This window comes from Phycodurus eques, chromosome 12 (genome assembly GCF_024500275.1).
Source record: "Phycodurus eques isolate BA_2022a chromosome 12, UOR_Pequ_1.1, whole genome shotgun sequence".
Classification (NCBI taxonomy): Eukaryota; Metazoa; Chordata; class Actinopteri; order Syngnathiformes; family Syngnathidae; genus Phycodurus; species Phycodurus eques.
In genome coordinates this window covers 5,313,617-5,329,049 of record NC_084536.1, presented here as the reverse complement: position 1 = coordinate 5,329,049, position 15,433 = coordinate 5,313,617, and the positions used below count along the sequence as shown (strand labels likewise).

The 15,433-nt window shown below is 41.8% G+C and overlaps 1 protein-coding gene across 8 annotated transcripts in view; it reads right to left on the bottom strand.

Annotated features, from left to right (window-relative positions):
- The window catches only part of kalrna (kalirin RhoGEF kinase a), a 204,053-nt gene that overhangs the window by 14,640 nt on the left and 173,980 nt on the right, over window positions 1-15,433 (bottom strand). For 5 of the 8 annotated variants that reach the window (XM_061691497.1, XM_061691499.1, XM_061691498.1 and 2 more), the window contains 4 exons: window positions 15,189-15,240; window positions 13,831-13,979; window positions 12,058-12,196; window positions 3,172-11,952 (listed from right to left, as the gene is read on the bottom strand). In XM_061691497.1, the coding sequence (XP_061547481.1) occupies window positions 11,377-11,952; window positions 12,058-12,196; window positions 13,831-13,979; window positions 15,189-15,240 (916 nt within the window). In that variant the 3' untranslated portion in view covers window positions 3,172-11,376. Of the gene's footprint in view, window positions 1-3,171; window positions 11,953-12,057; window positions 12,197-13,830; window positions 13,980-15,188; window positions 15,241-15,433 lie in introns of those variants that run through there. The other 3 variants (XR_009769550.1, XR_009769551.1, XM_061691500.1) reach the window with 2 other exon arrangements.

Sequence of the window (15,433 nt, the reverse complement as noted above, 5' to 3'; positions counted from 1 at the left end):
TGTGTCGCTGCCCTTTGGAACACAACGCTGGGGAGGCCCTCGCCGAAAACAAATCGTCAAAGTTTTCGTGCTCACAGGGGGAGGGGCACTCTGTTGCCAGACATTTTTCCTGATGGATATAAAATTGTCACCCGTGTGTGTGTGTGTGGGGGGGGGCAGGGAGGGTACTTGTGATCGCAATAAATTCGTCAACGCAGTGTGAGAGTTGGGCTTGGCAATGCTGGCAGAAATGTTTCCTGATAAAAATATCTTTGTCAACAGGGGAGGGGTTATTTAACTTACAGTGGTGATGGTGGTGGTGGTGTTTTAATGCTCCCCCAAAACCCATTTAGATGCCCCCCTTTGAGTTGGATGCCCGGAGCCACTGAAAGTCAGGTCGAAACCTATCAGCACACCAAGGTTTTGAACTTGGATTTTGGTTTTAAAAGAGAGTGACTCCAGGTATTTATTAACAGCCATCCTCTTTTCTCTACTGCCAAAAATCTCAGTTTCTATCTCAGTTTTGTCGTGGTTTAATTGAAGGAAATTTTGGTTCATCCCGTTATTTATGTTTTAGACCGTGACACACCACCTCAATTGAACTGTGGTCATCTGGAGACACTGCTCTATATAACTGTGTGTCGTCTACATATGTGATAGTCAATATTATGGTTCTGAAGAATTTGACCAAAGGGTAGCATATACAGGGTTAACAGAAGGGGTCCAAGAACTTACCCTTGAGGGACCCCATGTGTCATTGCCATTTGATTACATTGAAAACTTGGATGGGTAGATGGGTCAATAGTTTTCTAACATGGAACCATCCAGTGTTCTCTTTTTTAGAAGTGCCTTTATGGCAGCTGCTTTCAGAGGTTTAAGAAACTCGTCTGACTGAAATGAGCAATTGATGAATTGCTGCAAATCAGCTAGCACAGATTTCACAATAGCTTTGAAAAAGGCAGCTGGTATTTAGTCAAGACAGCTTGTTGATGGTTTCAGCTGCTGAACTGTATTCTCTAAGTTTTTTTTTCTTTGGTAGTCATAAAGTTCCAAAAAATAAAGAGTTAAAACATAGATTTAAGGGTTTCTGAGGCTGTTTAAACAATATATGTACAATTATGAAAAAAAGAATCATTAAATTGGGAGGGAAGAAAAAGGCCATTTTTCAAGAAAACATTTTTAATGTTTCGAGAAAAAAGTTATTGCTATACAAAAACCTACTTTTTTTCTCAAATATTGAATCCGACACTAAAGTATGATTCTCTTTGGCAAAAAAATATTTTATAGTACAAGAATAAAAGGGGATTATTTATCCAACTATCCATTTTCTACAGTGCTTATTCTCACTTGGGTCGCAGGTATGCTGGAGCCTCTCCCAGCTAACTGCAGGCAGGAGCGGGGGTGTACACCCTGAACTGGTTGCCAGCCAACCTCAGGGCACATATAAATAAACAACCATTCACACTCACATTCACACCTACAGGCAATTTAGTCTTCAATCAACCTACCACGCATGTTTTTGGGATGCGGAAGGAAACCGGAGTACCTGGAGAAAACCCATGCAAGCACGGGGAGAACATGCAAACTGGTTAGGCCGGATTTGAACCCGGGTCCACAGAACTGCGAGGCGGATGCGCTAACCAGTTGTCCACCGTGCCGCCAGTAGGATTATTTAATTTACAGTAAATCTTATGAGAATTGTGCTCTTTTTGTGGAAAAGCAGTATTAAGAGAAAGTAGTCGTCTTTCAAGAATAAAGTCATAATTCTGATGAGTAAATATCTAAATTCCCACACCGCAAATCTTAGTGTAACAGTCTGAGTCCAGCAGCCATAATCTTCATTGCGACATGCCATTTAAATTTCAGATTTGAAATTTTACAAGGGCCCTGAAATTACTTTTTAAATCATTATTAAAATGACAATTTTAGTTGAGCTGTATTTTTTGCCCATAAACATTAAATTATCCTAAAAGTATCCCGCAATTCAAGTGTGACTGGGTTGGGAGTAAAATAACATAACAAAAATAATGTTTACCCCAGAATGGAATTTGTTTCACTGTAAATGTTGTAAAGATGCAATTAAAACAAACCTTCTAATGACTAAATTGACACAACAATATAACGGAACGTGTACTTATTTGTACATGCATGCACATAAAAGAACAGAATGAAACAGTACAGCTTTTGTTCTATTCCAGTTCTGTACTGTACATAAGTGTGTGCTGCCATCTAGAGATCAACCAATAGAAAAACAGATGGAGCCCAGGGACTCACTGACAAACCACAACATTAGGTACATTGGGGCAGTGTGCCGTGAGCCATCATTGGTGTGCTGCGGGACATTTTCGGTGTTCATCTAGCTATGCTAGCCACATATCTAAATGCTGTTTTATTAGATGTCCGAGGCTATAATACTCCTGTGTAGGCTCTACCTGTTGCCATTCATACAACATAATAAGTCATGTTTTTTTTTTGCAAGTACCGAAATGCTACTGCTCGCCTCTTAACTGGAGCACGTAGGAGGGAGTACATAACTCCTGTCCTGGCCTCCCTCCACTGGCTGCTTGTACACTTTAGAGTCCATGTTAAGATTTTGCTATTTGTCCTCAAATCTTTAAATGGTCTCACCCCGCCTTGCCTCGCTGAGCTGCTCCAACCCTTTGCCTCTTCCAGGTCCCTCAAGTCAGCTGACCAGCTGCTCCTGGGGGTACCAAAGCTACCATTGATGGTCCTAAACTGTGGAACAACCTCCCAGTGCACATCAGAGAATCCCCTTTACTGCATATTTTTAAAAATCTGCCTCAAACCCTATTTATATTTCTTAGCTTTTAGCACAGCTTGAGACTCTGCCCTTGTTTTGGTGTCTTATATATATATATATATATTTTTTAACTTTGTTATTCAGTTGTGGTTGTTCTTAGAGCACTATATAAATACAATTTGGTTGAATTGAGAATCATCTTTGTTGTCTTTCACACTGAGGAAGTCAGCTTGTGTGTAAATTGACATGAGATCATCACTAGTTCAGTATTTTTGTTATGTGGTGGTGTGCGGTGAAATTGTATGTACAATGTGTGCCATGGCTCAATAAAGGTTGGAAAACACTGCATTAGCGGTATGTGTAGTGTAAATAAAAATCACAGGCACAGATTCAAATATAAATAAAAAGATTTTTATTAGTAAAGAGTACCAAACCAGCTGGTTTGACGATTGGTTAAAGATGCACAGACATGGGTCGCTTCATTCGGCAACATGACGAATAGCGTTGATGACTATATGCATGAACATCATCAACATTTACAGTTAGTTCAGATCAGCAGGTTTTTGATGAGAAGAGAAGTTGAGTTTTAGACTTTGTGGCAGTTCAACAACTCTTTAGAACTTTGATGCAAAACACAATTGTTTTAAGGCCAACAAAGGCGCCCCCTGCTATGAAGTAAATGCTTACGATTGTGTATAAAATACTTATATATCTGTATAACCTGTTCTGTTCCTAAGGAGGGCACAAGCCAGTGCAAACTGTAGGCTGGTCCCAAGCCTGGTTACATGCAGAGGTTTGCGTCAGGAAGGGTATCTTCTAACTAAACAAACAAATATGAGCGTTAATGAAAGAATTCCATTCCGGATCGGTAGTGGACCAGGTCAACAACATCTGCCACCAGCGCCGTTAACCTACAGGGCGCCGGTGGAAATTCAGCTACTGTGGATCGAAGAAGGAGAGGTGGAAAGCGGGTTCTTAGGCAGAAAGAGAAGAGGAAAGCACAGAGCCTTGAAGTGAATGTGGAGACTTTGAATGTTGAGAGGAAAATCTCGGGGATGCTGGTTAGCATGAATAAGAGGTTGACATACTGTATTGTGAGTCCAGGAGAGCAGGTGGAAATGCAGTAAGGCTGAAGCTTAGTTCAATTTATTTTACTGTGGTGTAGATGGGAAGAGAAATGGAATAGGGGTTATTTTAAAGGAAGAACTAGCTAAGAATGTCATGGAAGTGAAATAAGTGTCAGATCAAGTGATGAGGCCGAAACTGGAAATTGACGGTGTTTTGTACTGTATAATGTGATTAGTGGCTATGCTTCACAGGTAGGATGTGACCTAGAGGTGAAAGAGAAATTCTGGAAGGAGATGGACGAAGTAGTTCTGAGCATCCCAGATAGAGAGAGAGTCGTGATTGGTGCAGATTGTAATGGACATGTTGGTGAAGGAAACAGGGGTGATGAAGAAGTGATGGGTAAGTTCGGCATCCAGGAAAGGAACCTGGAGGGACAGATAGTGGTAGTGGCAAAAAGGATGGAAATGGCTGTAGTGAACACTTTCTTCCAGAAGAGGCAGGAACATAGGGTGACCTACAAGAGCAGAGGTAGAAGCATGCAGGTGGATTACATCTTGTGCAGACGATGTAATTCGAAAGAGGTTACCGACTACCGAGTCGTAGGGGAGAGTGTGGCTAGATAGCATAGGATGGTGGTGTGTAAAATGACTCTGGTGGTGGGGAGGAAGATTAAGAAGACAAAGGCATAGCAGAGAACCATGTGGTGGAATCTGAGAAAGGAAGAGTGTTGTGCGGCTTTTTGAGAAGAGGTGAAACAAGATCTCGGTGGACAGGAGGAGCTTCCAGAAGACTGGACCAATGTGTTCAGAGAAACAGGCAGGGGAGTACTTGGTGTATCTTCTGGTAGGCAAGGCGAAAGGAGACTTGGTGGTGGAAACGTGGAAATGTGTTGACTGGTGCCAGTAGTGTGCTGGACATATGGAAAGAATACTTTGAGGAGTTGATGAATGAGGAAAATGATAGAGAAGGGAGAGTAGAAGAGCCAAGTGTGGTGAACCAGGAAGTGGCAATAATTAGTAAGGGGGAAGTTAGAAAGGCATTAAAGAGGATGGAAAATGGAAAGGCAGTTGGTCCTGATGACATTCCTGTGGAGGTATGGAAGCATCTTGGAGAGGTGGCTGTGGAGTTTTTGACCAGCTTGTTCAACAGAATTCTAGTGGGTGACAAGATACCTGAGGAATGGAGGAAAAGTGTGCTGTTGCTTATTTTCAAGAACAAGGGTGATGTGCAGAGCTGTGACAACTATCGAGGAATAAAGTTGATGAGCCACACAATTAAGTTATGGGAAAGAGTAGTGGAGGCTAGACTCAGGACAGAAGTGAGTATTTGTAAGCAAAAGTATGGTTTCATGCCTAGAAAGAGTACCACTGATTATTTATTGGGCTAAGGGTGTTGATGGAGAAGTACAGAGAAGGTCAGAAGGAGCTACATTGTGTCTTTGTAGATCTAGAGAAAGAGAGGTACCCAGAGAGGAACTGTGGTACTGTATGCGGAAGTCTGGAGTGGCAGAGAAGTATGTTAGAATAGTACAGGACATGTACGAGGGCAGCAGAACAGTGGTGAAGTGTGCTGTAGATGTGACAGAGTAGTTTAAGGTGGAAGTGGGACTACATCCGTGATCCCCTTCCTCTTTTCAGTGGTAATGGATAGGATGACAGATGAGGTCAGACTGGAATCCCCGTGGACCATGATGTTTCCAGATGACATTGTGATCTGCAGTGAAAGCAGGGAGCAGGTGGAGGAAGAGTTTGAAAGATGGAGGCATGCACTGGAAAGCAGAGGAATGAAGATTAGCCAAAGTAAGACAGAATATATGTACATGAATGAGAGGTGTGGAGGGGGAAAAGTGAGGCTACAGGGAGAAGAGATAGCAAGGGTAAATACTGAAATAAAATAAAATACTTGGGGTAAACAGTCCAGAGCAATGGTGAGTGTGGTAAGGAAGTGAAGAAACAGGTCCAAGCAGGTTGGAACGGGTGGAGAAAGGTGTCAGATGTGTTATGTGACAGAAGTCTCTGCTAGGATGAAGGGCAACAGTGGTGAGGCCAGCCATGATGTACTGGTTAGAGACAGTGGCACTGAAGAGACAACAGGAAGCAGAGCTGGAGGTGGCGGAAATGAAAATGTTGAGGTTCTCTCAAAGAATGATCAAGTTGGATAGGATTAGAAATGAGCTCATCAGAAGGACAGCCAAGGTTAGATGCTTTGGAGACAAAGTTATAGAGAGCAGATTTTGATGGTTTGGACACGTCCAGAGGAGCGATAGTCAGTATATTGGCAGAAGTGTGATGAGGATGGACCTGCCAGGCAAGAGAGCTAGAGGAAGACCAAAGAGAAGGTTGATATATGTAGTGAGGGACGACATGAGGGCAGTTGGTGTTAGAGAGGAGGATGCAAGAGATAGGCTTACATGGAGAAGGATGACCCGCTGTGGCGACCCCTAAAGGGACAACCCGAAAGCAAAAGAAGATCTGTTTTACCTGCTCTCCTATGTTGCTGACTTGGCGCTAAAAGCTGATAACCCCGGATGGATGGTCAATCACAGGACCATTCCGAATGGTGCATTGTCACATAACAGAGCCTCGGCCATCTGTGAGAACCACTAAATTACCAACGGAATTACATTCAGACGGTAAATACATACAAGCCTCTGGACGCTGGTAGATAAAAAGCACAAAGTTACAGTGTGGGAAGTAATTTTCCATCATTGAGATGTTCTACATTCAGGTTTTTCAAACATCGTCTGTGATTTGACATGCAGTGCCCCTGATTCTACATTTCAGTAAACTACATACTGTAAAACACCACACATTTTAGTCGTTGTAAACATTGAACATAAAAACTAACGTATCCATAGTGGCATACTAGTGTTCACATTAGGTCTAGGACTCATTTTCCTGTCTGGATCAGGGAATCTCTCAACCTCCGTCTGGCGATGGGTCCACTCAATCCCAAAGTTCAAAGTGAAGCTCAGTTCTGTCAGTCTCTGTGAACCATCTTTTGCTTATTTCGAACCAGTCATGTTATAGGATCCAAGATTGGACGGGTCAAAATCATGATCGAAAACCTGACACCAACCCCAACATCAATGTAAATAAACATACAGAAAACCGTAGACACCAGCAACATAGAGTGCATTCAGTCCATCATAACCATAGAAACCAAAAGCTTAAATATGGCCATAACAGATGTGTTGAAAACAAATGGTGGAAAAACTGATCAAATGCATCCAAACTTTGGACATACATGGAGGAAAAATTGTAAGCACCTCAAAATCCCATCAGAGCCAAAACCATAACAAGCTAAACATTATATTGTCTTTACGATTTGATTTCACGAATGAATGAGCCTGATTACAACATTCTTTATGTATGGTTAGACAAATATATGAATTTTCTCATGCATTGGGATTTCAACAATGTCAAATTACTCTGCCTGGTGGAAAAGGTGGTCAACTTATTCGACTTTTGCCCCCCCCCCCAAAAAAATGTCATTCATTGTTTATAATTATAGAAGGAAGGAGAGAAACACTTTTGGCCGAAGCTGCGATCTTAAGTAAAACGTGAGCAATGTGGCCTGTATTATGCACACATAAAAATCAAAAGGATAAATCTATGACAATGGTAACAGCTTTGACATGGAGAAAACACTCAGGATGATTTCACAACTGTATTTCATGTTCAATGGTCCAAATCAGTTGACGGTTTATGAACAATGTTTCTGTGCCAATGTCTAAATCTATAAGCTGAGGGATGCACCACGGTGGCCCAGAAGTGCCGAACACAACAGCAAATAACGAAACACAATGACAAATAACGAAACACAACAGGAAATACTGTAATTAATCACAGCAACAAATAACTAAACACAATAGCAAAATCAAAAAGCACAACAGCAAATGGGGGAAAAAAACAAAAGAAATTACAATCTACTGGAAAAGGTACAGTAGGTCCTGGTGGGGGAGATAAGACTCATCGCTGATTGGATGAGAGGGACGACTTCATTGGACGACACCGTCTGTGCAGCCCAACCTCTTTTAAATGAATTGTCAACTGTGCGATTATTATTTGAATGTCATGATTAGCCCTGAGCATATCTCTCCATTACCACCTCATACAGTATGTATAACGGGAGTAAGCTACGCTGTGCGGGTGTACTTTGAACAAACCCCACTCCCCAATCCTTAAAAGAAGGTGTTGGCCATTGAATTAGCCGCCGGGTCACACGTCTCTCAATACCTGACACCGTAGCAACGTGTGTTCGAACCCCAGTGTGGTCAACCACACAGGAAGTGTTGCTGTAGTTATGTAACCCAGAACACAACGCAGAGGCACAAAATAAAAGGGGTTACATACTGTATATCCAGAGTAAAAATATTCTTTGAAAGCAGCAGCTACGTTTGAATCACCGGTAACGCTTATTTAAAAAACCACGACAGATGCGGAATAACTTCCTGGTCAAAGCATCCAATCAAGTTCTCTGTCTCGTCCAGTCAGCGATTAGTCTTACCCCCCCCCAAGTGCCTACCGCTTTCGGTAGCTTAATTTCATTTAGATTTTTCATTTACTGTTGTGTTTTTTCATTTACTGTTCTGATTTTTCATTTGCTGTTGTGATTTTTCATTTCATTTCATTTTGCTATTAGCTGTTTTATTTTAAATAAAACAATTTATTGTTTTATTTTTGTGTCTGTCATCAGCTCTTAAATTGCTTTGAAGACTAAAATAAACGCTAAAAACCCTCAGTGCAAGAGTGCAACCCACCGTTTAACTTGTTAGCTGCCTCGATGTTATTTTATTGTTTCACACTCACCCAAATGACTTCACTGAAGTTCTGCTCGGACTACGTTGAGGTTCGGAGCGGGAGGAAGCACGTCAGACTTCTACACATAGCAAAAGCCTCCTTCACACAATATAATCTTATTCCAAGTGTTGACTGAGGCGACTGGTCATTTATTTTAACACAGTTAAGAAACACGTCTGTTCGCCGCCGCCATTGGGCATAAGCACGTCTTCTTGTGGTGGGCGGATCGATCCAAAATATCGATAATATCGATACCAAGTCAGTATTGTATCGGATCGGTACTAGCGTGAAAATATCAACACAGTAGTTTCGGTTTCACTATTGCATACACTGCTTTGGTTTCATCAACTAGGCGGCGCCAGACTCGCTGTTTCTGTCTCAGCTCGGAGCTTTGCTCCTCATCTCCCTTCATGACTCAGCAGCATTCAGCGCCGAACAGCAAGTGGCGAGCACTTGAGCGGGCTCTCTTAGCTCTTCCTCCCCCCTCTTGTGATTCAATGTTGTGCCTTAACGTGACCTAGCAGTGCTAGTAAGCAAGCATGCAAGCAATCAAGCCGCTGACCCGCCCGCTCACTAGCACACGCTCACACACAATGTGTGCCATCCACATAACTGAGCAGAAGAATGGCAGAGAGGAAGAGAAGCAGGGGAAGATGGGGAAAAAAATCTTTTTTTTTGTTACTGATGTATTGCTTCTGGAAAAAATGTTATTACAATAATAAGTACGCTCTATTTACCAATAAACCTTGTCCTAATTCTATCCTGGGTTTTAAATATTTAATAATAACAAATGAAATGTCACAAAAACACTTAAAGGTCATGAACATGCATTGATATTTAGCAATTTGATGATGCATCGATTTTCATTTTTGAAAAGTATCGGCATCGGTATCAGCGATACTGGCCCTATATTTACTTAGTATCGGATCGATACCAAAATATGCAGTATCGCACACCACTAATTCGTGATCCCTTTCGCCACTTTCTTCTTCGGGGTCGGCAGACTGTAGGCATCGAAACTGGGAACCAACATTTTTAAATTTGAACGATTGGAATGTTAGTCCCAGTTCCAATTGGCTCTCGATTCTCGATGCCCAACCCCAAGAATCGCACTGACATAACGTGAATTAAATTTTTTTTTTAATTATAAGAATAGATAAGATAAAATATTTTGTTAATATAGTCAGCCAGTGCTACGAGAAATGCAGTTATCATTGCCCTTTGACCATCATTCCTGTCACACAATGTTGCGTGTCTTTCTTTATGCATTAAGGACAAAAGTCCTGTTTTTGTTTTATTACATTTTAAAAAATAAATAAAAAGACTACTCAAGCAATGTTTTTCCTCATGTTTTTGAGATAGTAGGGTGAAAGCTGCAGCTGGCAACTGGTGTGGACTAAATGGGTGGCAACAATGAGCAAATAAAATTCCAGTATATTGAGGGAAATAGCCCGTCAGTAACATCCATCCATCCATCCATCCATTTTCTGTAGCGCTTATCCTCATTAGCAACATATTGGGGGGGGAAAGAACTATGAACTCGTTCATTTTGGAATGGTGAATTGAACTTTGAACTCATTCCTATAGAAAATAAACTTTCCCAACACTGATGTTTATTTATTTGTTGTTGCGTTTTTTGATCAGGTGTTGTTTAATTATTTGTCATTGGGATTAGTTATTTGTTGTTGTGCTTTTTTATTTGATGTTTTGTTTAGTTTTTGTGTTTTTTGAATTACTGTGTTTAGTTATTTGTCGTTGTGATTAGTTATTTGGTGGTGTGTTTTTTTTTTAACTTGCCATTGTTTTTAGTTATTTGCTTTGCGTGTTGAACTTTAAGGCCAGCTCAATGCACCATATTTCTTTTTTAAGCTTAAGTCCCTGGTTAGCAGCCAAAGCTAATGTTAGCATTGCTAAAGCTAGCAAAATAATTAACACGATTAGCACTGTACTTCATTTATGAAGCCTTGCTGTCATTGACAGATCAGATTCCACTATGGGGAAACAGAGTTTCTTCACTGGCTCTCACTTGAATGCCTGAAGATTGCTCACCTCAGATAGTGACAATTGCACTGGTCAGGGGACTACCGAAGTTGCTGATCCAAGTTCCAGCCGCGTGTACCTAAGCACCACAGGTTGTCCAGAGGTGAAATAACTTCAAGGACACAAAGATCTCTTCCTCCCTCTCGTCCTCAAGTGTGGATGATTTCTCTGTCCAGGAGACGATAAAAGCAGTCTCAGTTCTGATCCACGTATGGTCCGAGTGTCCCTGACCAACAAAATGTTGTCCTTGGGCAAAACAACTGTAGTCAGGTTTAAAGACCTGGGACGAAGATCATCTGCTTTTGTCCTAGAATGGCAACACTCACCAGATGGCCACAATTTCTCTGGCAAAAACAAAATACTGGAGCAACCTTGGTGCTGATCCTTTTTTCTGAGTGTTGGTAAGCAACAGAATGTTGTCCTTAGGCGAAATCATTCAGCAGGTTCAAGGATCAGAGGCAAACACAACGTTTGTCCAAAAGCATTCACAGTGTCTTTGAAACCAAAGGCAAACATCTTTGAGGACCAGGCAGCTCTCGTACCAGCTTCAAGGTTAAAACAATGTATCAACATAACAGAAGAAAGGAGAGGCGACATTTTCATTGAGTACTGAGGTGTCGGAAAGGCCAGTAATAGCCAACACATCCATGATTTAGGCACCCCATATATTAATAAAGAAATTCGATAGTTAAATCCAGAAAATATATTTCCGATCTTGTGGCAGGTTCAAACACTCGTCTTCGTCACAGCGAGTTTCCCCATACTGTTGCTAACCAGTCCCTTGATGTTAGTGATGGGACGCACATCATGAAGTTGTCTTCTTCGATCAATAAACGTGGCCAATCGCGTTGTGTCCAGAGGTGTCTTGGAGTACTCCCCGCCGTGAATGCCTCCACGGCCCACCCACGGGTGCTGCAAACAGGAGGTAGCGGTTGGCCTCTTCCTCGGATCCTGTTGGAGCGCAGAGGACGCGAAATCCCTTGCCGCTTGGCTCACATCCCTGAAGTAATCGTCCGGGAAGCAAAAGTCAAGACGGCAGATGTTGACGCAAGTTTCCTCAGGAGACTCGTCGAGAAAGGGTGACACACCGCTGAGCATGACGTAAGCCATGATGCCGACACTCCAAACGTCGGTGGCGACAGAGACCGGGGTGCCGCAGATGAGCTCGGGTGCAGCGAACTCTGGGTTTCCCAGCAACAAATGGACGTACTGACGGTGTGCCGACAGCTGGACAGAATCTCCAAGGTCAATGAGCTTGATGCACGGTATGGGAGAGTGAAGATCCACCATGATGTTCTCAGGCTTGGAGAGAGAAAAAAAATCCTGAGGATCAGGCATATGTTCGAGCACGTACAATCTGACATGATCTTCCTGAAACACATTGGGTCAAATACAATGTGTTCTCACCTTCAGGTCCAGGTGCGCAACTCGGCAGGTGTGAAGGTGCTGCAGGGCTTCCAGTATTTCTCGGATAAAGAATGCCACCTTCTCCTCCATCAACTCATCGTGGGCGACCAGGTAGTCAAGGAGACGACCATCCTCCAGCCTGACAACCACACGCAAATATTCATGTGAAACATGATTCAGTTTATCTATCCATCCGTTTTCTATTGCGGTTTTCCTCTAAAGGATCACAGGTGAGCTTGAGCATATCCCAGATTACTTTGGGTGAGAGGTGGTGTGCACCCGAGACTGGTCACTTTTATTCGCAGGTAATTTAACCTATTCTTCTACAGTATTTGGAACAATATTTTATAAGCTACGTGTAGTAGTTTCCTGGGGATGTAATTATATCTACTGTATATCTCACGGTTCGGTTTAACCTTTCTTTTTCTTGCTGGCTAAGTCCTTCTCGATAGGCTTTACTAGTTTCTATGTGTTTTCCCACGTTTTTGTGAAAAAGACATAATCAAAATCATCTATTATCATGCAATTTAATCACAGTCCATCAGAATCAGAATCAGAATCATCTTTATTTGCCAAGTATGTCCAAAACACACAAGGAATTTGTCTCCGGTAGTTGGAGCTGCTCTAGTACAACCGACAGTCAATTTACTATTATTGCTACAGCAATAATCATGCTACGCTCATAATAAAAAAACTGTCCATCCATCCATCCATCCATCCATCCATTTTCCTCTGCTTATCCGAGGTCGGGTTGCAGAGGCAGCAGCTGAAGTAGGGAAGCCCAGACTTCCCTCTCACCAGCCACCTCATTCAGCTCTTCCGGGGGGGATCCCAAGGCGTACCCAGGCCAGCCGAGAGACATAGTCTCTCCAGCGTGTCCTGGGTCGTTCCCGGGCCCTCCTCCCGGTGGGACGTGCCCGGAACAGCTCACCAGGAAGGCGTCCGGGAGGCATCCTAACCAGATGCCCGAGCCACCCATCTGGCTCGGGCATCTGCGGAGGAGCAGCGGCTCAACTCTGAGCCCCCCCCCCCGGATGACCGAGCTTCTCTAAGGGAGAGTCCGGACACCATGCGGAGGAAAACACATTTTGACTGCTTGTATCCCTTGTGGCGGCCTTTCTTCTCTTCAATTGTAAAATATGTGCTTTCGCTCCATAAAGGTTCGAAATCACTGCTCTAACGAGGTAATGTATTCCAATCAGTCAGGTCAAACCAACATTACAACATGACAGAAATAATGGGAGCTGACTTATTGTTGTTGAATTATTTTATTGTAATTAAATTACTTCACACATACCAAAACTTCAGCGCATGATTTAACAGAATTCCAGCATGTTTACGCACAACCGTTAGCACGAGCTTGCTAGGCTACATAAAGTTTTTTTGCCTGCTTGCGAACGGTATCGTGTTAAAAGTACGAGAACATACCTCAAACAAGCCTTAAATTAATGTAATTTCCTGACCACAGGTGACCACGAACACACATTTTTCCCCATTTGTTTTTATAATCCACGCGTCGCGATGTCGTCGTCATGATAACGAGTGGCGACTGGGGACCAGTGTTTAAATTCCGGGACTGGAATTTAAACACTGGTCCCCAGAACTGTGAGGCAGATGTGCTAACCAATCGCCCACTGTGCCGGCCTATTATTATTATTATTTATAAGCATTATTCTATACAGAGACAAGACCACGACGATATGGAGGCACTTTTAATACCGCAACATGGTGAATATGAATATGAATGACATCCGTTGTATAGTGGTCACTTACAGCTCAAGGATCAGCATCAGTGATGTGGGGGACTCATAGGTGTCCAACAGTGACACCAGCTGGTGGTTATGCACATGTTGGAGGATGTCAGCCTCATGAGCCACCCGCTCCTTCTTTTGCATTTTCTTGCTCACAAACTTCACCGCCACCTGACCAGTGACACACGCAGCGACACAACATGACATTAATCTAGATCTTAAAATTAATGTTATTGTCATTGTAAAAAAAAAAAAAAAAAAAAAAAAAAGTCTGTCACCACATTTTCCAGCTCCTTCCCTCAGGTAGGCGCTATTGAACAATGCACACAAAAACCAGCAGACATTCCATTCCAATAGCTTCCTCCCTCTTTCCAGTAACTTCTTGAACAGTTGACTTATAATTCCATAGTGACATGTTGCCAATTTTTGCAAAATTTTCCCATCTCTGTTGTGACATTTTTACTGTACCCATGTTGTAGCTTCGTCACTCTGTATTATTTGCATAACTGTTGTTGATCACTACTGGCCACTTGAGGACATTCTGCACCATTTGCACAATAATGTATGTTGCATCATAATTATTGCATTACAAATTACTTAACAACTCTCTGCATCATTTGCACAATTGTCATTGTATCAGTATTACCACATTACTCGTACCCTTACATTGCCCAGTGACTCTCTGTACTTGTCTCTATGTCCTAAATGTATATATTGCCATAGTGGCTTTTGTACTGTAGTACTAGAGTGGCTCCAACTGCCACTGAAAAAAATCAATCAAATCAAAAATTATGGATTCATCACTCCTGGAGGATAATCATTTAAATGTTTAATTTTGGAGAGAAAAGGAAAATCACGGCTGTTCCACAAAACAATTTATATTCAAAATACCACCCTTCTGGCTTAAAGAAACAAATAAACAAAAAAGTCGGTCACAATTTTTTTTGGTGGGAGGTGCAGGCACTGGAGAGATTGTTTGTGTACAAACAATTTTTTAAAAAGTAAATTTTTCATGATATATTACCTTTAAATGCAACATGGTTACCTTGAGTAACACATTTTAAAAATGTCATGAAATAAAAATGCAAAACGTAATAAATGGACAGCATTTACACTCTTAGGCCACAACATTTGGTATAGCTAATATTTTGGCTCCCTTAAGTTTCATGAGTAGGTCAAAATATTAGAAACAGCTCTTGGCATAATGCCAAGTTGCTTTACACCAACCATAGTAATATACATTGTTATTGTTAAATTAATACCTATGTCAGTGTTTGTAAAAAATACATTAAAAAAATAAATACAATTTGACAAAAAATGTATTGGATAGTGATGCAGGTATACCTAAAGTTGTGACCTGCGAATGACTTGATGTCTCACCTCTTTCTTTGTGGATTTGTTGAGACATTTTCGCACCACTGAGAAACGTCCCCTGGTGAAAACAGCAAAAGGAATATATTTCACATAAACTATCTACAACCCCAATTCCAATTAAGTTGGGACATTGTGTTAAACATAAATAAAAACAGAATACAATGATTTGCAAATCATGTTCGACCTATATTTAATTGAATACACTACAAAGTCAAGATATTTAATGTTCAAACTGATCAACTTGATTATTT